The following is a 22757-nucleotide window of genomic DNA, read 5'->3' on the forward strand; positions in this document are numbered from 1 at the left end:
TGTCGAAGAGCCGGAGGATATTCAAAATGCAAAATGTATGTGTGTATGGTAGATAAATTGTGACGCATCCCCAGCTAAAGTCATTTTGTGTGATTCACTGTTTTCTACATAAAATCATCCTACATAATGTAAAGAACAATTTTGTAAGGTCATGTCAAAGATATCAATGAGCGAAATCAAACTTTGATACTTGTAATCTTCTAATTATATTATGATATATTATGGATTTTACAGGCAGGGTCATAATTTATAAAACACAATAAGAAGCCATCAGGGAAAAACGAATCATTTGTTTGAAAATGGAATTGCTCTGTATCTATGGCAATGAATCCTTGCCTTGACATGTAAAATCACCCACCCACAGGGCAGACATTATTCATACACACTTTCTCTTTTATCTGCCATGAACTTGTGAGTGTTTACTGATTCTTCTTCAATCATGAGGATTTGACCAGATCAGCAACAAGGCTTGATTTTAATCCTTTTCTCTCACTGCGCTGTGGATTCACTATCCTTATTAAAGACTGCCTTTATCTGCAACACAGTAAATTTTTACAGCTATGTTAGTTTTGGAAAGACTGTTCTTGTAAAAGAGGCGGGAAAGAAATGCGGAGGAGGTGATGCTGGACTCGATTGTCTGAGCTGGAACCACTTTCATAGAAGCAAAGCACCCACCAATGAAATATAACAAACTTCTAAAAGATAATGAGGGAATCGGGTTACCGTTATGTTACACCAGCTTATTGATAAGTGATTTACATTGTAACCTTATCTGTGAAATCCAGGCTGAAGTCTCATAATATTATGAGATTATGAGTATCAAAGTTTCAGTAACTGATTTCACTGATTTGGCTTTACTCAGTCAATATTAACTCTTTCCCCGCCATTGACGAGATATCTCATAATTTAAGAGAAAACTAATGAGGTTTTAGGGTTATCTGTAGCATAAAAATTGTTTCTTAATTTTACACTGCGCTTATGTTTTGATAATCGTTCTGAATCTGATCTCTAACAAAATTCCTTTACAAAAATGTAATTTTTTCAGTTTTTTTGCTTAAAAAAATTTTTTTTGAAGAAAAATATCCATATTTAAAGGAATATTCCATTTTCTTAAAAGAAAAATCCAGATAATTTACTCACCACCATGTCATCCAAAATGTTGAAGTCTTTCTTTGTTCAGTCGAGAAGAAATTATGTTTTTTGAGGAAAACATTGCAGGATTTTTCTCATTTTAATGGACTTTAATAGAACATTTAATACTTAACTCAACACATAACAGTTTTCTTCAACGGAGTTTCAAAGGTCTATAAACGATCCCAAACGAGGCATAAGGGTCTTATCTAGCGAAACAATTGTCATTTTTGACAAGAAAAATAAAAATATGCTCTTTTAAACCACAACTTTTCGTCTAGGTCCGGTCCAGTGCGACCTAACGTAAATGCGTAGTGACGTAGGGAGGTCACGTGTTACATATATAAAACGCAAATTTGCGGACCATTGTAAACAATAAACTGACACAAAGACATTAATTAGTATCAGTTGACATACAACAACGTAGGAACGGTCCTCTTTCAACACATTTGTAAACACTGGGGCGGAGTTTCGCGTTCGTCCTCTGTGACCTCTTGACGTCATGAGGTATTGCGTGGAGGTCACGCTGCCGCATCACGACCGTATTTAGACGAGAAGTTGTGGTTTAAAAGTGGATATTTTTTATTTTTCCTGTCAAAAATGACAATCGTTTCGCTAGACAAGACCCTTATGCCTCGTTTGGGATCATTTATAGTCATTTGAAACTCTGTTAAAAAAAACTGTTAAGTGTTGAGTTAAGTATTTAATGTTGGGCTCTATTAAAGAAAAATCCTGCAATGTTTCCTCAAAAAACATTATTTCTTCTCGACTGAACAAAGAAAGACATCAACATTTTGGATGGCGTGGTGGTGGGTGGATTGTCTGGATTTTTCTTTTAAGAAAATGGAATATTCCTTTAAGAGTTTATAAGCAGATAAAAAATATAGAAAGGATGAAACCTTTCTTTCCCATTTTGTTTGTTTATTTATTGTTTGTTTGAAAGCAGAGGGTCATTTGATATATTTGTATGTTTATATATTTTTAGAAGAAAAAATTCCTGGAAGTTTAAAAAAAATCACACAAAAAATGCTGGCGGGAAACTTAAAAAAAAAAAGTTTTTACAGACTGGGTCACAATTTATTTACCATATTACAAACTACATTTTGTATTTCGAATATCCTATAGCTCATCTAGTTAACACATGAATTAGGTGGCTGTGGTGGTGTATGTAAGTGTCTTTAATATTACACATTTTGGATTACACACATTAGTGTGTTGGCAATGTGTGAACACAACCACCCTACCAAAGCTCATCTTGTTAAATGTGATGTCACACTGATAAAGCTCCGCCCACAGCCACTGACTGCCTGGTTAATTTTACCTTAAGGCTTTTCTAAATGTGTTTGTTAGTACATTGTAGTGCTTATGCGGCTAAAGATACTGTTGTCTCAGACTGTATTCACAGGAATCAGGTCTATTTTTAACCGAAAGCGCTCACTGTCTGTTGGGAGTAAGGCCAGTAGCTCATTTGCATTTTAAAACAGTGCTTTTTTTCTCCCATCCAAATAGGGGCATTTTGGGCATCCTGTAACAAATTATCTGTAGAGTATTTTGAGCTGAAACTTCACAGACACATAGGCACATCTAAAACTTATATTACATCTTGTATTAAAGGTGCCCTTTAAGGGTAGTGTTTATAATTCATCTAAATTTAAAGATCAGTGTGGGATCAGTGCACAAGGTAAACAATTAAAGGTGGCAAAATAGTCAAAATTTCAGTACATCCATTGTTAAAATAGTGGTGAAGTATTAATTTTGGACTTTGTTAGTAGTGCATGCATATACATTTCATGCCTCCAAATGTAAAATATGAATGTAAAGAGAGTGACTTGTTGGAGAAGTAAATGCCTGATGTTTCTTGTGCTGGAATGATACACACAGGAGCGTCTGGAGGCTCTAATGAAAAAGTCATTGGAACGAAGCCTACAGCTGGAGAACAGGAACAAACGCTGGGCCTGGGGTCCCAACGGCCCCAATCAAGGTGAGTTTAATGCGCGCACACACCTCACACTGAAGGGGAAGGGAAGAGTAAGTAATGATGTAAAGCAGGGGTCTCAAACTCAAACTGGCTTGGGGCCATTTCTGAGACTGACATTTCATCAGAGGGCCGCAGAGCTATTTTAACGTTCAAAAAAGTACAATATTTCTTTGTTTATATATTTTCAAGTATTATTATACATTAAAAAATATTTTAGTGTTTTTTTATTTTTTAATATACATTATTTTATAAAAGTAAGTAAATATTTTCTTAACCTTATTAGGCTTTGAATTATTAACTAAGGCCTATTAAAACTAACAAATTTAATTCCTATACATTTATAAACTATTATAAAAAAAATTACCAACAGTACGTGTTTCTGTTTTTATTTATTTTTGACTGTTTTCAGTCATAGTATTGACTTCATTATGTTCCTTTTTGTTATTCCACCGTTTTAATGAATTTGCTATTATATTTAGAAAAATATTAATAAGTGAAAGTGATCCTAAAACATTTGGATGGGTAATCAATGTTACATAAGCTAGTTGGACAGTAAAAATAAATAATACTGCTCTATGTATAAGCAAGCAAGATAATAATGTATTATACTTCATATATATTTCATTATATATAGAAGTGTACATACTTGTATCCTCTTTAATTTCTCCTCATCTTTCCTCTTTTCCTAACCTGGGCACTTTGATGGGTCATTTTCTCATCCGTAATTTAATATTAAACTGTTGCAGTACATCTCCCACTGCGGTGTCTCCATTAGAAGCTGTGACTTGACGTGAACTACGGTAATAACCCCACAGCAGCTCTTCTCTGAGTAACAGAGTATCCACCCGGAAGTAACAAATCTTCTCTGGACAAACAAAGTCGCGATCAGATGAACTGATCGCATTGTGACAATGATATGATTGACGCGAGAGGAATTAAAATCCGATTACGCATTCCGTTACCCTCGCCATCACGGAGCGCGCGCTCGTGGCTGCGTAGCAACGGGTGACGCGATCCCACGCTGCGCAACCTCCGCTCCCAAGCAAGCACTTTGAAAAGTAAACATACTTTAAGAAACGCCTCGACTCGTTTTAACTCGCGTTGTTAGACGCGACATGTGACCGAACCCTTAAACATTAAAAAAAAAAACGAATTTAAATAAAAATCTTTCTGCGGGCCAGATTACGTTATATTGTTGAAAGGTGACGCGGGCCGCAGAGAGGGGGAGGGCGGGCCGCAAATGGCCCGCGGGCCGGGAGTTTGAGACCACTGATGTAAAGAGTACGAATTGAAGAAGAATACACGAAATAGTGTTATAAATGATGTCACAATATCCATGATTTATCCATGAGTGATGCAAACTCAGCATGTATCTGCAAATGTATTTATCATCATTGCTAGCTGTTAGCCATGTATTTTTATAAAATGTATTGCAAGGTTTCTCATACTTTGCCTATACACTCTGAATTCACGCCATTTGTCATTACAATCTTGACAGCAAATATTAACATATAACGGATTAGTAGCTTTATATAATAGCTTTCGAAATAAAAGTACATTGCTGAGTACATCGATGTACATTTAAAATAAAGCAATGTAAATAGGGAAGTTGTTGTAGTACGGTGTGGGTCTTTGGAGACAGGGTCACAAGAGCTCAGGTTTCATAATTGAGCTCATCAGAGAGGAAGGACAGTGAGTACATACATCTGCACCTTGTCTTTGCTGAGTCTCTGTCTATTGGTTTGATTTAGATTGCAGTTGATGAATTAGTTAAAGAATTGGCTATTGATTGTGGCCTTTAGATTTAATCCTTTTAAAAGCCGGGGAGGTTCAGAAGAAGCAGTGTTTGTGTTGGCCTATGTGTAACGAAGGCGTTTATTCATCCACGTCAATATGTTTGTAAAATATAGTTGAAAGTGCTGGACATTTTCCTATTGATTCCTGTTGCTGTTTTTTTAAAAGTATTTGCTTGATGTCTTTCATCTCTTTGTTTTAATGACATGTGTTACCCAGCAGGTTAATGCACTTTTAGAATGAACTCAAATGGCATTTGTGACTTTTATGTTGTTTTCAGTTGCAAGTCCTAAAGCTTTTAGCCACAATGAATGTTAAAGGTGCAATGTGTAACTTTTATAAGGATCTCTTGACAGAAATGCAATATAAAATACATAACTATATTATCAGTGGTGTATAAAGACTTTTCATAATGAACTGTTATGTTTTTATGACCTTAGAATATGACATTTTTATCTACATACACCGAGGGTCACCTTACATGGAAGTCGCCATTTTGTGCCGCCATGTTAACGGACAAACTTTATTTTTACTAAGTTGTCTCCATCTATGACATGGTTGTCCGGTGGTGGCTACCGTAGGTTCTCGCATTTCGGTGAACGGTGGACTGAAACGTTGGTTGCAGTTTGCAACCTCACCCCTAGATGCACTAAAATTTACACACTGCACCTTTAATGCTTCCCATTCACTTTTAAGGGGTGACGTCATGCGTTGCCGAACTGAATTGTGGATCCGTCGGCCCCACGTCACTGCAGAAGTTGAACATTTCCCAACTTTTTAAGCGGCAACGTGTGCGTCAGCCAATCAGATCGATTACATTTTTGGAAGACCGGAGCATGTGATGCGGCCACTGTGATTGGCTGGTGGCCATGTTTCAGACAAGCCTTCCATCAAGCGTTAACGCTTCTGTCCCATGTGAATGTAAGGTTATGGGTTATAGGCTTTATGACAAGAAACCAATGTTTAATAAACGTTATGTGACCCTGGACCAAAACAATCATACGTCGCACGGTATATTTGTAGCAATAACCAAACCAACAATATACTGTATGTGTCAAAATTTTAGATTTTTGTTATATTTATCATTATTCAAATGTATTGCTAAGAACTTTATTTGGACATCTTTAAAGGCGATTTTCTCAATATTTTGATTTCAGATTTTCAAAGAGTTGTATCTCGGCCAAATATTGTCCTATCCTAACAAACCATACATGTATGTAAGCATAATTTATCAGCTTTCAGATTATGTATAACTCCCATCAAAATATTGACCCGTATGACTGCTTTTGTGGTCCAGGGTTACATATTATTATCATTATTACTATTCATAAGTAACATGACCAACTAGAATTAAGATTAGTATATCAATCTCAAAAAAAACTAATCTAGACCAGTTATTTTTATTATGCATCTGACAGACATTTTTTTCATAGCACCTTAAAGGCAGGGTGCATGATGTCTGAAAGCCAATGTTGACATTTGAAATCACTTAAACAAACACGCCCCTACCCCAATAGAATCTGGACCTTCTTTTGATAGACCCGTCCCACACATACCCATGCAACCCATGCAATGATGTCGATTAGTAGACACACCCCATACTGCTGATTGGCTACAAGTGTGTTTTGGTAGTCGGCCTGACTCTTTTTCCAAAGTGTTTTTCAAAAATCACGCACCCCGCCTTTAACGTGTATTCAACCTATACATTTTATCAGTATGTGTGTTTCCTAAAAATGAAACCCATGACTTTTGCGCCGCTAAGTGCTATTTGGTTACTGAGAAAACAGATGGTGTTTCATGAAAGTGTATTTCGATGTTACTTGATGATGAGTTGCGGTGGGCCCTTGCGTGCCTGTGTGTGAATGTAGGAGTGCAGATTTTGAGTTGGTGTGTGTTTAAAGTCAGATCAGCCAAACTCCTCAGCCCTGCTCATTTTGTCTGGCTGCCATGCAAGAGAACGTGGTGAATGTGTTCAGGTGTGCGTGCTCGGATACACACACCACCCCGAACACAATTCACCTAAGGTTGCTCAGTCTATCCATAACGCTCTGCTCTTTCTGCTGTGCTCTGCCCTGACCTCGTTGCCCAGGTGACTGGGAGAATGCCCCTGCCTCCGCCCTCCCCTATGACCTCGCTGCCCCCTCTCCTGCTGCCATCGAATCAGGCAACGGTATGAACCCTAGCTGGCCTTTTTCATCCACTTTCCTTTCCTGTCCACTTGGATTGAGACGTCACCTGTGCAGTCTTTGGTTTTGATCCCTAACCTTTAAACCAGCCTGCTCTGCTTCCCCTATCATTGACTGAGTACTTACAATGCAATGAGAATAATATCTTAAAGGAACAGTATGTAAGAAATTTATATCAATTAATCATAAAATGGCCCTGATATGTCACTAGACATTAAGAAATCATTTGAATTTCAAATACTTATATCACTCACAACAGTGGTCCGGCCAGGATATTGTCATTTAAAAAGTGGAGTTGCAGCCCTCAACTGATGTTTATGTTGTCATTTTGTGTATTGGCCACCAGTTGTGTGATTGCAGTACCAGTTTTAGCCACAACCCTACATACTGTTCCTTTAATTATTACTGCAAAAGTCTAATTTGCACCTCCAAATGTAAACATCTTAGAGATTTAAAAAAAGAGCCAGAAAGAGATGGGGATGACAAGAGGAGGCTGCTTTGTAAGACAGTATATTATCAACGTGTCTGGTATTTGTTTTGCTTAGCTAATCATCAGCACCATATACAGCTATACCTGAACTGAATATGCAGTGCCTTGCAAATGTTGAATTACAAGTTACAAATCCTTCATTGAAATGTAATTTTCCGGGATAATCTCCAAGCACTAAATGTCAAAAATTATGCTAATGAGTATTGCATCAGTTTTACTATTGCTCATTTTGTGCTAAAGAATTGGGCATTACCTCAAAACTCTTTAGTTTGAATTTACGAGATATGGGTTTGGTTATCTCTAAATGCTTTAGCAAGGGATTGGATATTCAGTGTGCACATGCTCTGTAGCTCAATGATTTTTGTTGGTGAATGTCTGTGTGTTGTGTCTCTTTATGTGTTTTGTATTGCTCTAGTACTTTTATTACAGTTTTGTATTGATGTGTGTGTGTGTGTTTGTGTGTCACAGCGCATGTTTGTGTGTTCAGGTAGCTTTTCTTTTTAATCTGTTGACTTATTTTATTTAACAAACAAACACACACACACACACACACACACACACACACACACACACACATGCACTGTGTTTGGTTATGTCATGAGAGGATCCAGTGGCGTTTGGTATAATGCTGTCAGTGTTCGGCACTGACGCCCCTAAATACGCATTCATCCCTCTATCTTTTCATTCATGTGGTGTTTGTCCATCCCTTCTTCTTCCCTTCTTCATTCTCTCCATCCCTCTATTCTTCTCTGTGTCAGCCCATCACAGTCACCTGAACTCTCTGGACAAAACAAAAGTGATTCGCCACCTCACACACACACTCATCACTGGCTCGTTGTAACAGTGCCGCCGAGCTGCATGTGTCCTGTCTTCGCTGCAAAGGTAACACACGCACTCCTTAACAGGTGTATTATGAAAATGCCTGAAGTTGAGTGTCAAACTACATTAGGTGTGTTTGTGCTATCCATAAATGTGTGTGTGTGTGTGTGGTTTGCTATGTGTTTTGTCAGTTTTATGTGTGTAGACATGAATGATACTGTAATGCTGACAGATCTGTACTGAATGTTTTAATTTCTCTCTTGTGCAGTTCCCGCCAGTCCCCACAGGTCACCATATCGAGGGTCACCGAGTCGCCGCAGAACCAATGCTGTGCCAACAGAAGAGTCGTGTGGTGTTATCAGTGCCCCCAACACCCCCAAGGTCAGATATGGGTTTGTTTAGACAGAACTAAAAATTTTACGTTTTTCATACTCATCTTGAATTACGCTGACAATTTCTAGCTTTTATCCTTTTTTCACACTGACAGCGACTCACAGTTGTTGCATAAGAATGTGTGCATAAGTGACGCTTTGACACTAGCAACTGATTTTAAAAGAAACTCACTTCCTACAAGACAGCAGGCTTTGTGCTAAGAGTTATGAACTTAGACAGTTATTCAGCTCATACAGGTACAAACACAAATTTTTCATGTTATTTGTTTTGGTACAGAAGGAGAGGTTGCGAAGAGAGAGAAGAACAGGTTCTCCGGTCACAGGCTCACCGGTGAGGAGAACCAAATCTCCTGCTGATGTTCCCCGGCGCTCTGCCTCACCTGCCACACCAAAGTATGATATACAAACACTTCAATTCCTTTCTTTAGCTGAACACAAACTAATTTTTTACTATTAAAATGCCATCATGTTATGTTTTTATGTGGGGGTCAAAAGGCAAAGCTCCAAAAAGCACAACCATCCATTATTAACTTATTCCCCGCAAGCCTTTTTTAAAGGGGCCATGCCCATGGCACAAGACTTTTTTAAGATGTCAAATAAATCTTTGGTGTCCCTAGAGTACATATGTGAAGTTTTATCTCAAAATACCATATAAATTATTTATAATAGCATGTTAAAATTGCCACTTTGTAGGTGTTCGCAAAAATGTGCTGTTTTGGGTGTGTCCTTTAAAATGCAAATAAGCTGATGAAATTCAAAGACTGAACACAATGATGGTGGTTTGTTGCAATTAAAACTCAATAGTGCTTTTCTCTGCACTGGCAGTGCTGTGGTTGGATAGTGCAGATTAAGGGGTGGTAGTATTATAATAAGAGCTCCTTTTGACATCATAAGGAGAGCCAAATTTTTTATGTGCTTGTAGAGAATGGTTTACCAAAACTAAGTTACTAGGTTGATCTTTTTGACATTTTCTAGGTTGATAGAAACACTGGGGACCCAATCATAGCACTTAAACATGGAAAAAGTCAGATTTTCATGCCATGGCCCCTTTAAAGTTGCCCACCAGCATTTTTTGTGATTTTCACAAAGTTTCTCAAAATGCATTCCAGGAATTTTTTTCAAAAAATATATAAACATACATATAAATTAAAGGTGCAGTGTGTACATTTTAGCGGCATCTAGTGGTGAGGTTGGGAATTGCAACTAACGGCTTAGTCCACTGCTCACCCCTTGCTTTTGAAACACATAGAGAAGCTACGGTAGCTGCCCCTGGACAAACATGTCATCGTCGGAGACAACTTAGTAAAAAAAAATAGTCCATTAAGGGCTTCTGTAGAAAAATGGCGACACAAAATGCCGACTTCTATGTAAGGGGACCCTCAGTGTATGTAGATAAAAAGGTCTCGTTCTAAGGTAATAAACACATAACGGTTCATTATGAAAGATCTTTATACACCCCTGATAGTATAGTTTTGTATATTATTTTGCATTTCGGTCAAGAGATCCTTCTAAAATGTACACACTGCACCTTTAAATGAAAGAACAGCCCCTCTGCTTTCAAACAAACAATAAACAAACAAAACAGGAAAAAAACGTTTCATCCTATGTTTATTTTTTCTTTGTTTATAAACTCTTAAATATGGGTATTTTTCTTCAAAAATAAAAAATTTTGAGCAAAAAGCTGAAATAATTGCATTTTTGTGAAGGAATTTTGTTAGAGATCAGATTCAGAACAATTATTAAAACATAAACAGAGTGTAAAATTAATAAATAATATTGTGTTTCAGTTTTTTATAAATTGGGTAAGAGCCATCTAGTGGATAATCGCGGTATTACAGCTTACCATAAAAACTCACCAGAAACACGTTTTTTTTTTCAGGCAAATGTTTTCTCTTAAAGGTATTGCGGAAGATTTTCTTTTTCCGGGTGGATCATCAAGACTATTGGTCATCCCAGTTGTCAATCATTTTAATGATATGTTGACGTAAGGCCGTCGTACGTGCTCGTCCCTAGGTTCACTTTCTGCACATGTGCACTTTGAGGTGTATATGTGTGGTGGGCTACGGTTTCAGACATTCATTGAAGCTCGCGTTCTCACCGTGTTTTTTCAAAAAGACTGAGATTCGCACTAGAAAATGTGTCTACGAATTGCATGACAAGAAGAGAAAGGCCTCTAAAGAAAGAAACAAGACCAGAGTGTTTTTAGGGGAATATTTCACACGGTGGCGTGCATTAAAAGAACAGGTTGGGCTTCCCACTGATGCCTCAGTCGCGAAGTTTCTACTCGACAGCTAAAGTTTGTCATGCTATTTGGAGAAATCCATTTAAAATGACTGTTAGTAAAAGTTAGTAAGCTATGATTAGCGATGCGTTAATAGGCGTTCCCTCTCGGGAGCAGGGAGAGTGTTGCACATGTGCATTTTTTTAAAAAGTGGAGGGGCGGTTATTTTCAAAAATTCTGGAAATTTTTCCGCTATACCTTTAATTGACGAGATAACTCGTCAATGGCGAGAAAGTAATCCAAAGTGACTCCAATGGGTTAATATATGTCTTATGAAGCGAAATGATAGAAAACAATTGAGCTCACAATCACTATGTGCTTTTTAGAGCTTCGTATATGACCACATACCACAGACTTTTATTGCCTTCTATCGGTTTTAGGTTATTGCCTAAGAGTCGTACTCAGTCACCCTGTACACCGCAACAGTATCCGCCATCCCCTATGAAACACAGAGCTGGCACATCGGCAGGTGACAGTAACAATAAGACAGAAGACAAGCCCGTGGACAAGCAAGCTGAGGAAGTCAAAGGTCAGGACCATAAGGAGGCCAAGTCTAAGGTTCATCAGAACAAGATCCCAAATACTGAAAGTTTGGAAAAGGCACCAAAAGTCCAGACACTCGTTTCAGGCACACCGCCTCCAGAGAGGAGAGCAATGAAGGTAGAGAGCCCCAGTAATGGTGCAAAAGACAAAGCAAATGTGGTTATGGAAAACCAAGAGAAAAGGAATGGCAAGATAGAGACCCCAGAGAAAAAACACCCAAAATCAAGCTTTAATGATGTGACTGCTGACAAAAATGCAGGTGGGTCTGAATACTTTTACATTTAGCACTTTTATTCAAAGCAGCTTTTACATGTATGTATATTTTTTATCAATATAGCTCTGTAGGATCAAACTTGTTTAAAAAACATTTTTGCTCTACTAACTGAGCTAGATGAACACCTGCAGTGCATTCAAGCTATACAATCACTCGTGAAGTGTTTCATTCACTGAATCATCAAAATAGCCTTTACTACATGAGTATGTAATGTAATATATGTGACGCTTATTTTTCTCTCTCATAGATGCTTCACCTGTAAACCATGCTGGCAAAGTGGTTGCTGGAACGACAGATGCAGAGGAGGCGTCTCGTCTACTCGCAGAACGCAGACGTCTGATCAGAGTGGTTAAAGAACAGGAGGAGAAACTACAGCGAGAACGGGAGGAGCAGGAGAGGTGTGTGTTTGTGAGCCTGTGCTCAGAGCTAAATGAGGTTAAATACCATTTTTGCATCTGTTTTGTAGGTCTGTGTGTTTGATTAATGTGTGTCTGTGCGTCGGTTAGACTTAAAATCGAGCAGCTGAAAAAGAGGCAGCTGGAGGAAAGAGCTCGGCAAGAAGAGAAGATTCTTAAAGCAAAGGAGGAGGAGAAACATAGACATGAGCAACAGAAGAAGAGAGAGCAGGAGGAGAAGGAGAGAAAAGAGAAGGAGCACAAGGATCAGATGGAGAAAGAGGTCAGATGATTTAAAGAAAGTGATATTGCTTTCGCTAAAATGAAGTTATAATTCTGTTTAAAAATTGCATTGTGGAGACTGTTTAGGAGACTGACAATTAAATATGTCTATCAGTCACTTTAAAGGACAAGTTCGGTATTTTGCACTTAAAGCCCTGTTTTCAGATTGTTTATGATGAAATAGAACGGTTTTGACTGAAATTTGGACATATGATGCTGGGCCGAGAACTTTCGGGTGTTTCTTGTATCGGCTCCCACCTCTACAATGTATGTATAGGTGCACTGGAACAATCCTTCCTGGAACGCATTAAACTTTCGTTTACAAAGACGTGAAACTCATCGAGTGGTCAGGAGTGTTCACTGATATGCTCACACAAAATCGCTGCAAAAGACGCATTCCAACAGGTTTTATCGTAGTATTTGTCAACTCCATTGACTTGTATTAGATGTGCTGTGAGGTACGGTATTACTCCACCGCTGGGAACGTTGTTTGTATTCTTGCAATTGGCAAAGGTGGATTATCGCCACGAACTCGCAACCAGTCTATTATTCAAACTCTCAACGGAAGAATATACGGGTGTGAGGCGTTTGGAAAAATAGGTCCACAAGTTTACAACGAATGCTAAAACACCTGTTGGAAAGCATCTTTTGCAACGATTTTTGTGTGAGCGTGTCGGTGACCACCCCTGGCCACTCGGTGAGTTTCACGTCTTTGTAGACGGGGGTTTGGTGCATTTTGGGAAGGATTGTTTTTGTGCACCTATACAGCCATTCTAGAGGTGGGAGGTCATGCAATAAGCACCTGAAAATTCTCGGGCCAGCATCATATGCCCAAATTTCGGCCAAAAGTGTTCTATTTCATCATGAACAATCTGAAAGCAGGGCTTTGGGTGTAAAATACCGAACTTGTCCTTTGACATCAGTCTCCTCCAGTTGTTTCTATATGTTTTATAGAAAGTAGAGGCAGAGATACGTGCACAAAAAGATGCAGAGCGTCATCGTCAGGACAGAGAGCTTTTTAAACAACAAGAGGAGGAGGAGAGACAACAGCGGAAGAAGGTAGTAAAGCTAGTACACACCAGCTGTGATCTAACACCTAACTGACCACTTTATTTCAATCAGCCTTTTATAATATACCACCCAGCATCGTCAGGGTTCCCACGGGTCCTTAAAAAGTTTGTGAATCTGGGGGGGGGGGGGTCAAGGCTCTGGTAAGTTTTTGAAAATATACATACAGTACATAGATACAGGTACTAAACTGTTCACTAAATGCTTATGTCTTCTGTATGCAAATGTTGATACCAAAATGCTTTTTTGCATAGTTGTGTTTGACACATGAAAACGTCTCGGGTTACGTATGTAAATGTTGTTTCCTGAGAAAGGAACAAGACGCTGCGTCTCCCTTGCCATACTTCCTGCGTCCCTGTAACACCGTCTTTGGCAATACTTCAGATAGCGATATACTTCCTGACTCCCGTGTCACTCTGTCTTTGTCGTTAAGCCTCACCATTGGTTGAATTTGATACACACATTCAGACACACTTACCCTTGGAGGCGTCCAAAAGTGTCATCGCAGTGACGCAGCATGAGTTCCCTCGATAGGGAACTGTAACGATGTGTCCTTAAAGGTAACCTTGCTCTCACTTGAAATGTGTCCACACATTTAGTCCTTGAATTTGAGGGTATTGGACCTGGAAAATCCTTGAAAGGTCTTTGAATTTGAAGTTAACTAAGGTGTGGGAACCCTGCATCGTGAACAAAGAGTTATAGTGGAAAATGTGTGGAGAGTTCTAACAATAAACTAATTCCCATGGTGAAGATTATTTTTTATTACAACCCAAATACATATCTATCATTTTTAAAGACTCATTTTTGTTTCTTCATAGCAAAACATTCAAGATTAAAATTAAAATAGGCGATATGTGCTATATTTTCTTTTCAGAGAATTGAGGAGATAATGAAGAGAACCAGGAAGAGTGACAGCGAGATGAAGGTATTTGTAAATTCCATTTCTTCATTTTTGACTTCATACTGTATGTGGATGGACTTAAATAGGACATTTCTGTGTCAGGGAGAGAAAGAAGTGATGTTGTGAAATTTAAGTAACAGAATGACCTAATATTCACACAGACAGCGAATAGCCAGGAGCAGTTATCACCTCTCTCTCCTCCAGGTAAGACTAATTTCTCTATTTTTTTCTCTCACACACTCTTACATAAAACACACAGGGGATTTATGGGTTGCTGATTCACTAAAGGAATTATGGAAATCAGGTTACGATGTAAAAGCAGACACAAAACTTGAAACAGATTTGCATGTTGCAATTTCCAGTTTTGCAGAGGAGGCCATGGACTGTACGGCATCGCTCCACAGCTGTGATCCAGATACCCAAATCTGGTCTTAAAAATAGCACCTGGTTAAACTGGGTTGTGGATCCCGGTAGTGAATAAGTACATTTGTAAAGTAAATTATTTGAAATAGTGGTTTGTGTGACTAATTAAAAGTTACCAATAAAATTAAGCATTTTATGGATTTCTTGCTTTTAAAGGTAGTTATAGGTATATACACTAGCCAGTTCTTCGGTTTTACTGATGTGTACGTGCAGTACCTGCAATGTGTCAGCAGGCCTGCTGGTACTTTTCCATCGTGCAGCATTTATAGCGGCATCAGGGGATCCTGGGTGTGGATCATATTCTCAGTTTGCCATAGGTTGTGTTCAAGGTCTTCTATTCAAGAACTGTTAAGCCTATATTTAGTCAGCAACACATTGGAGTCATTTTTGTCAGGTTGTTTGACTTTCACAGATTTTCTATACGGGAGATTTTCTGTTCTTTCAAACGGATTTGTGACATTAATCAGACCACAAATGAACACATTTTCCATTGATTTGTAATTCAGGTGCTAAATCATGCTCATTCTATCATGTATCATTTATTTAATTTTTTAACATACTTATTCTATATTTCAAATATTTAATATTTAGTAAATTTTAAATCGAAATCGATCGAAATTAAGTTTCAACCTTACAAAAAATGGAATCGTTGATGCTGCCACGCCCCATGTCACGTCCGGTCAGCTTGATAAGCTTTTGTAGTGTAAACACACATGTGGTTGAATGTGTTCGAACAGCCACAGGAGACCGCCTTTTCTTCGCCCATTTATCTAATCTGAGGTACTCAACACAATGTTGATCAAAAATGATGATGAAACTAAAGCGGCTGATCTCCGCAGTTTCATTTTGCAAGCGTGTGAAAGTTGCGCGATCTTATTTCATCAGTTCCGCTGAAAATTCAGAGAAAGCTCTAACATATGCATGTACAAAACACTGTGCAGCATGTTTACTTACAACGGACAGTGGACTCCGACATAATATTAGTTCGCGTCCTTATAAACTTGCGTTTAAATGACAAGGTGCAAAGTACTGACAGGAATGTTCATCCTACAGGAAGGTCAGATATTATATTTCATAAAAGTTTAGTCTAAAAATGGCATAGCATTTTTTTGTGCTTTAAAAAAAAGCTAAAAATCGAGAATTAAAACGAACCTTGACCTTAGAATCGAAAATGTAATTGAATCGAGGATTTGGAGAAGCATAACACCCCTAATACACCACTTTAAGAAACAGTCAGTAGCTGCTTGTCCATTAACCTTTAAATTGTGCAAATTAAAAAAGCACCCAATCAAAATTTCGCATTAACTCCCATATATCGCAAAAACAAGTTTTTACGCTCGGGTGAGGTGATTTTTCACGCAATTCGAAAAAGGAATGTATTGTAAATCTGCAATGAAAACATGACAACATTCTTTCAATATGGTGCGGTATGGAAGACAGAAGAGGTATGGTCGCCTTGATGTGGAGTCACAAGAACCGACATACAGATGACATCAAAATACTACGAAAGCGATTTGGGAGTCGACTGCTCTGTATGGTATCAAGTCGCTTTTGATGTATTTTGATGTCATCTGTATTTCGGTCTACGCATCGTCGTATGAAGTAGTTGTCCCTAAAAGAGATATAGCAATGGACAAAATCCCACCAGATAAACAATATTTTTATCCTATTTCTACCCCTAAAACTAACCCTAAACCCAACATTTCATGGGATTTAGGGATTAGCTGTATGTCTTCTAGCCAGAACTGCTATTTTCATTCTAAAACTGCATTCATATTTGCAGCGACTAGCAGTAGCAGAGCGACACAAGCTTATTGATTTCAATGGAAGCTTGGCGACTTCCAGCGACACGAGCGACAGTGACCGTTGGCGACTGGAAGGGGCACGACAAAGTTGAGAAATGTTTAATTATGCAAATTATGAGCGACTTTCGGGAGCGAATACAAATGAGAACGAAGCAGTGGAGTTCACGTCATCCATCTCTGTCGGTTACAGGAGTGGATGGTACTCATTTGTTTATGACAACCATATATAGAAACGCCTCTTTTAAAAGAGACGAGATGAACTTCTTTTTCGAGGGTGCATGATGCGAAGCTCGTCACAACATGTATGTAGCCTGTCATGTGTGTGGTTTGTCATTTCAAAATATGTGTTCGGCGCGTCGAGTGAACCTGTGTGCATCACGTATCATGTCAAATAAGTGCCTGCTGCAGACCCTAAAGGGTTTATGATAAAAGAGATGCTCGCGTTTGCCAGATACTCGCATAATCTCATGCGTAATCAGAGTTTAATGTTAAGGGAGTGTATTGCGTGTATTTTGTGAATGTGAGCGTCTCTTTTATCATAAACGGTTTTGACGCGTGTGCAGCAGGCACTTATTTTGACAAAACATGTGATGCACATGGTTTACATGACGCAACAGACACATATTTTGAAAACACGAGCAACACACATAACACTCCAAACACATATTTTGAATTTGCGCCCCTCGGACGAGCAGTCACCAGCCACCACTGATCCCATCTTGCCAAAACCTTATGAAATCGAACACACCCGTCGGCATGGTTTTTGGAATGTCTACAAATTAACGTTTTAGTTTTATAACATTGGTTAATGGAAACGCTATCATTTCGCAATATTATTAATATATAACAGTACCTCTGTTTCCTGTTCAGGTGGTGTCCATGTGACCTTGAGTGCAAGTGCTGAAGTCAATGCTCAGACCAACGTCATGAAGACAACCTCTCCCTTAATCCCGCAGGCAAACATCCAATCAAACAGCCAAACCTACAAGCAAGAGGGTGTTAGGAAAAAAGCAGACGATACCTGTACGAATGAAAAGATAAAGTCTCCTCACATACCCCCCAGAAACCCAACCTCGAACGGTCAAATAAACATGAACTCCACTGCAGTCAAAACAGAAGACAAAGTCAAACAGTTAAATGAACAAGTAAAAGAAGAGGTCAAAGGTCAAGTAAAGCGAGAAGACGCATCTATGGCGAAGGTGCAGGAAACCCCGCTAAAGAGCCCGTCTCAAAACGCACAAGCAAATATTCACCTGCAAGTTTCCAGCCAGAAGATACCAGCAAAAATTCAACCAAAGCAGGAGAGCCACTTGAGCAACGGAAAAAGCCAAACTATCACTCAGGTGATCAAACAGGACGCCGATAACCATTTGAAAATACACAATGGAGACACCACAGCTCAGGGAATAAAGGAAAACACTGTGAAAAAATCAGACATGCCTCATGCAAATGGACAAAGTGCCCAAGGTAAAGCAACTGTAACACAAGCTGTGACCAGGACCCTTACTACAGTGACGCAGGTAAAACCAAAGGAGGCCGGGAAGGACAGCCAACCTGCATCCCAGACCCCATTGCCAGAGACGAGACATCCTCTTCCCTTTATACGTCTGGACACGTTGATTGGGAAAAGTGGAAAGGCGAACGATTCGGCAGATGAAGTGCAGCTCATGGAGGTTAGGTGAGTTTGACTACTTCTGCTTTTTTCAACATGATCAGATAAAGTAGACCTTAAAGGGAAAGTTCTCCCTAAAATGACAATTCTGTCATCATTTACTCAACCTTATGTTTCTTTTAAATTTCTTTATTCTGTTGAACACAAAAAAAGATGTTTTGATCAATAATGTTAAGCACACAGTAGACGGTACCCACTGATTTCCTTAGTGTTTGTTTTCCTACTTGGAATTTAATAGGTACCTTCAACTGTGTGAATGCCATAGTTTGTCAAAAATATATTTTGTGTTCGACCGAATAAAGGAACTCATACAGGTTCAGATCAACATGCGGGTGAGTAAATGATGACAGAATTTTCATTTTTGGGTTAACCTGACCTGACCATTCTCCTTCCTGCTTTTATTAGTCCCGTCTCGAAGGAGGAGTTAATCTCCATCACAGAATTCACTCCGGTGAACTCTCCGCAGCAGAACACAACGAGTAACATGCGAGCTCTAGAGGACCTGCTGGATCTGACGGGGCAAGTTGCTTATCCTAGACTCTCTCCCTCATCTAACCTGGGAGACTGCAACAAAAATCTAATAGAAGGGGTCTGTAGTCCTGGCTCTGACTCTAAACTCAACCCCACCCACCCACCAACCTCTGACAAACATCATGTACAGTAAAGTGAATGGTAGGTTATCAGTTTGTGTACCCATTCATGCACTGTTAAAAATTTATGTAGGTCGGAGCCGATGGTGTAGTGGGCAGCGCTCCGACATGTGGTGCTTTCGCACTTTTGGCGACCCGAGTTCGATTCCCAGCTCGTGGTCATTTGCCGATCCCATCCCCTCTCTCCTTCCTTTACTTCCTGTCCTCTCATTACACACTGTCAAATAAAGGCAAAATAGCCAAAAAAATATAACTTAATATAGCTGTTTGCCAGTAACTTACTGTAGATTTAAATCTGGCATGTTATTTACTGGCAACAATTTGTTCAACGTTAAATTAACATTAACTCTTTTCCCCTCCAATGATGAGTTAACTTGTCAATTAAGAGAAAACGCTTCCTTGCCAATGACGAGTTTTTCCGGCAATCCGTATTTCCGCTATTATCCACCAGGTGCCGCTCTTACCCAACTTATAAAACCCAGAATCAACCCCTTAGGTCAAACAGTAAGAACCCTGTGTATGTTTTCAGGATCGCTCTGAATCTCATCTCTATCAAAATGTTCTTCAGAAAAATGCAATTATCTCAGCTTTTTGCTAAAAATTTGGTGAATGAATATTTAATTAATGGTGTTAAAATGTTTTTCCAATGAATTAACACTAGAATTTTCAAAAAAAAATATTTTCGGTTGAAAACCAGATTTTTTTTCAAAAATAAGTGTGGAAAATGGGGGGTTGTCTTACAGGGTCGTCTTATATTCGGGTATATAAAGTGTTTTTGTAGAATCCTACCCATATTTAAGAGGTGATAAAAAGAGAACAAATGAAGGTAGGTTGAAATGTTTTATTTTTGTTCAAGAGGGCAGAGGGTCTGTTCTTTCATTTGTTATATTGTATGTTTACATATTTATAGAAGAATATTTTCTGAAAGGCATTAAACTTTTGTGAAAATCCTAAAAAATGCTGGTGCTGGCTAGCAACTTTTTTTTTTAAACGCCGGCAGGGAAAGAGTTAAGGATGAACAAATCTTTATCTTTTCAGAATAAACTGAAATAACAGCCTCATGCAAAGCATTCTGTAACCAAAATCTGAAGTAAAAAAAACAGAAAAATGTTAATGAGGATTTCTGGTTCCCAGAATGCTTTGCACGAGGCTGTTATTTTATAGTTTTATTCTGTAAATACTTGTTAATGTTCAATGTTCATTTAACTTTGAGCGGGCTGTTGCCAGTAAATAACATAAATTTAAATCTACAGTAAGTTACTGGCAAACAGCTGCATAACTATGAAAATGTTTTACGGTGTATAATTACACTGTTAAAAAATTCTGTAGAAATTACAGTGTTACTAGCAGGTGTTTGCCAGTAACTTACTGTAGATTTAAATTTACGTGATTTACTGGCAACATTTTGTTCAAAAGTTAAATGAACATTAAACATGAACAAGTATTTGTCTTTACAGAGTAAAACTAAAATAACAGCCTCAAGCAAAGCATTCTGGGAAATAAAATCTGAAGCAAAATAAAAACAGAAAAAAGGTTGATGATGATTTCTGGTTCCCAGAATGCTTTGCATGAGGCTGTTAATGTATAGTTTTATTCTGTAAAGATAAAGACTTGTTAATATTTAATATTTATTTAACTTTGAACAAACTCTTTCCAGTAAATAATATAAATTTAAATCTACAGTAAGCGACACTGTAATTTCTATGGGATTTTTTTTATAGTGTAGGTGTGATAGATGCGGGTTATAAGCAATAACAAATTTGCAAACGCTAAAAGAGGAGTAGTTCAACAAAACATACAAATTTTATGATTATTTAACTTCATGTTGTTCCAGACCCATTTGACTTTCATGTGGAACACAGAATAGTACATTTAAGTAATCCTAGTTGTCATTTATTTAATAAGGTATAAAAGTGGTCCATAATGCTCATACAGTATATTCATACAGTATTACTCTTTATATCAGGGGTTGATAGCAGGGACCCCCACATATGATGAATTTTTAGCGAGGGACCCCTTTCCTAAAATGAATATCCATATTTTGTATAAACAAACATTTAAGCTGTTTTAGATAAATTGTGATATTATAAAGACTTTTTCTCTTGAAATTTTCTGGGGACCCCTTAGAACCTTCTAGCGGTCTCCGGACCCCAGTTTGAAAACCCCTGATTTTATGATAGTTTTAGTAGCTTGGACTCCATTCATTTTAATTCAAATTAAAAGTAATTATGATTACTAAAAATGTTTTTTGTGTGTGTGTGTATTGAGCAGATAAAGAAAGTCACGTGGGTTTGGAACAATATGAATGAGGGTAAGTAAATATTTTCATTTTAAGTAAACCTTTGTTTTCGCTAAATAAAAGAACATTATGAACAATAAAGGATTTAAATAATAATTTTTCTGTTTTTTAAACAGGTAATGTGACCGATTATTGATGCAGCAGGCTGCTCTGGAAATAACTATTAGCCCTTTCAAAAGACTACGTGGAAATGGATGCAAAGAATGGAAATATTTTTTACTGCAGGGCATGAATGCAAAATGTATCAATCTACTTTCAAATTTGTAATTATTAAAAATGACATTCTTCTGCCTTTGAATCTTTACAGCACAAAAGTTTTCAACCACTGTAGCAAAGAATCCCTGGTTCAGTATTATAGACAGAATGTAAGCAGTCAACGTGTGGTACTGTGTGTGTCTTTATTTCAGTATGGATGATATCTTTGAAGGTATCTTATTCTTAAAATGATCTGTTACATTATCATTATCCGTGGATAGAGAGAAACATTGACTGGATACTCACGTTTTAGGAAGTAAAACTATATGTGTGTAATATTAACTCTTTGTGGTTAAAGAATGTTTCTTTGACAGTCAGTAACAGTGTTATTCTGCATTGTTTTGAGTAATCGCTGTATTTTATGCTCAAGTATCCCTGCATTGCATTACTGTATTGAACTCCTGGCTTGCTTGCACTGCAGAACATTAGCCCATTAGGGTATTAACTTACCTCTCTCACAATTAGTTGTGAGCATTTGTGAGCATGTATATTCTAAAAATCAAGTAAGCCCATTCAAAGGCCTAGTTTACAAATAATTAATCCAGTATTGACGACATATTCTTCCTCCAATGTCATGTGCTTATCAATGTAGTTTCTGTCTAGAACTTCTTTTGACAAATTAAAGAGATAGTTCACCCAAAAAAATGAAAAATTCTGTTTATATCTTCCTTTTTGTTTAGCAGAACAAATAAATGTATACAGGTTTGGGACAACTTCAGGGTGAGTAAATGAAGACATAATTTTTATTTTTGGGTGAACTATCCCTTTAAGTCCTGACAGCAAAGAAAGCATCCAAACCAAATGTTATGCTTTTTACATTTTAATAGACTGTGGCCATTGCAGATGTACATGTTTTTAGAGCGGGTGGGTATAAGAGATGAAGGCTTGTGTTTTGTTTGTGTGGATGCACAAACAGCTCTTACTTGAAAAAGAAATTGCTGTATTAGGCTGCAGGAAACTTTAAAAACCAGGTTATAAGGCGGCAAGTATCTCCGCTTCTGTCTCTACAATAACAGCAGTGAGTTTAAAATGTGATTACTGTAGATGATGTGCATGGTGGCATGAGCATCAAGCCATAATTATAAGCCTAGAAATAAATAAACTGACTTTACCAGCTAA

General features: G+C 38.1%; 1 protein-coding gene across 1 annotated transcript in view; it reads left to right on the forward strand.

Moving 5' to 3' along the window:
• The window catches only part of map7d2a (MAP7 domain containing 2a), a 31697-nt gene extending 8940 nt beyond the window's left edge, over nt 1-22757 (forward strand). The window contains 15 exon segments of the mRNA XM_073860436.1: nt 3013-3112; nt 6993-7073; nt 8338-8389; nt 8391-8461; nt 8667-8779; nt 9068-9183; nt 11452-11873; nt 12136-12286; nt 12395-12566; nt 13520-13624; nt 14508-14558; nt 14696-14738; nt 17633-18440; nt 18840-19106; nt 21353-22757. Coding sequence (XP_073716537.1) covers nt 3013-3112; nt 6993-7073; nt 8338-8389; nt 8391-8461; nt 8667-8779; nt 9068-9183; nt 11452-11873; nt 12136-12286; nt 12395-12566; nt 13520-13624; nt 14508-14558; nt 14696-14738; nt 17633-18440; nt 18840-19098 — 2544 coding nt within the window. The 3' untranslated portion in view covers nt 19099-19106; nt 21353-22757.

Source organism: Misgurnus anguillicaudatus, chromosome 22 (assembly GCF_027580225.2).
Source record: "Misgurnus anguillicaudatus chromosome 22, ASM2758022v2, whole genome shotgun sequence".
Taxonomy (NCBI): Eukaryota; Metazoa; Chordata; class Actinopteri; order Cypriniformes; family Cobitidae; genus Misgurnus; species Misgurnus anguillicaudatus.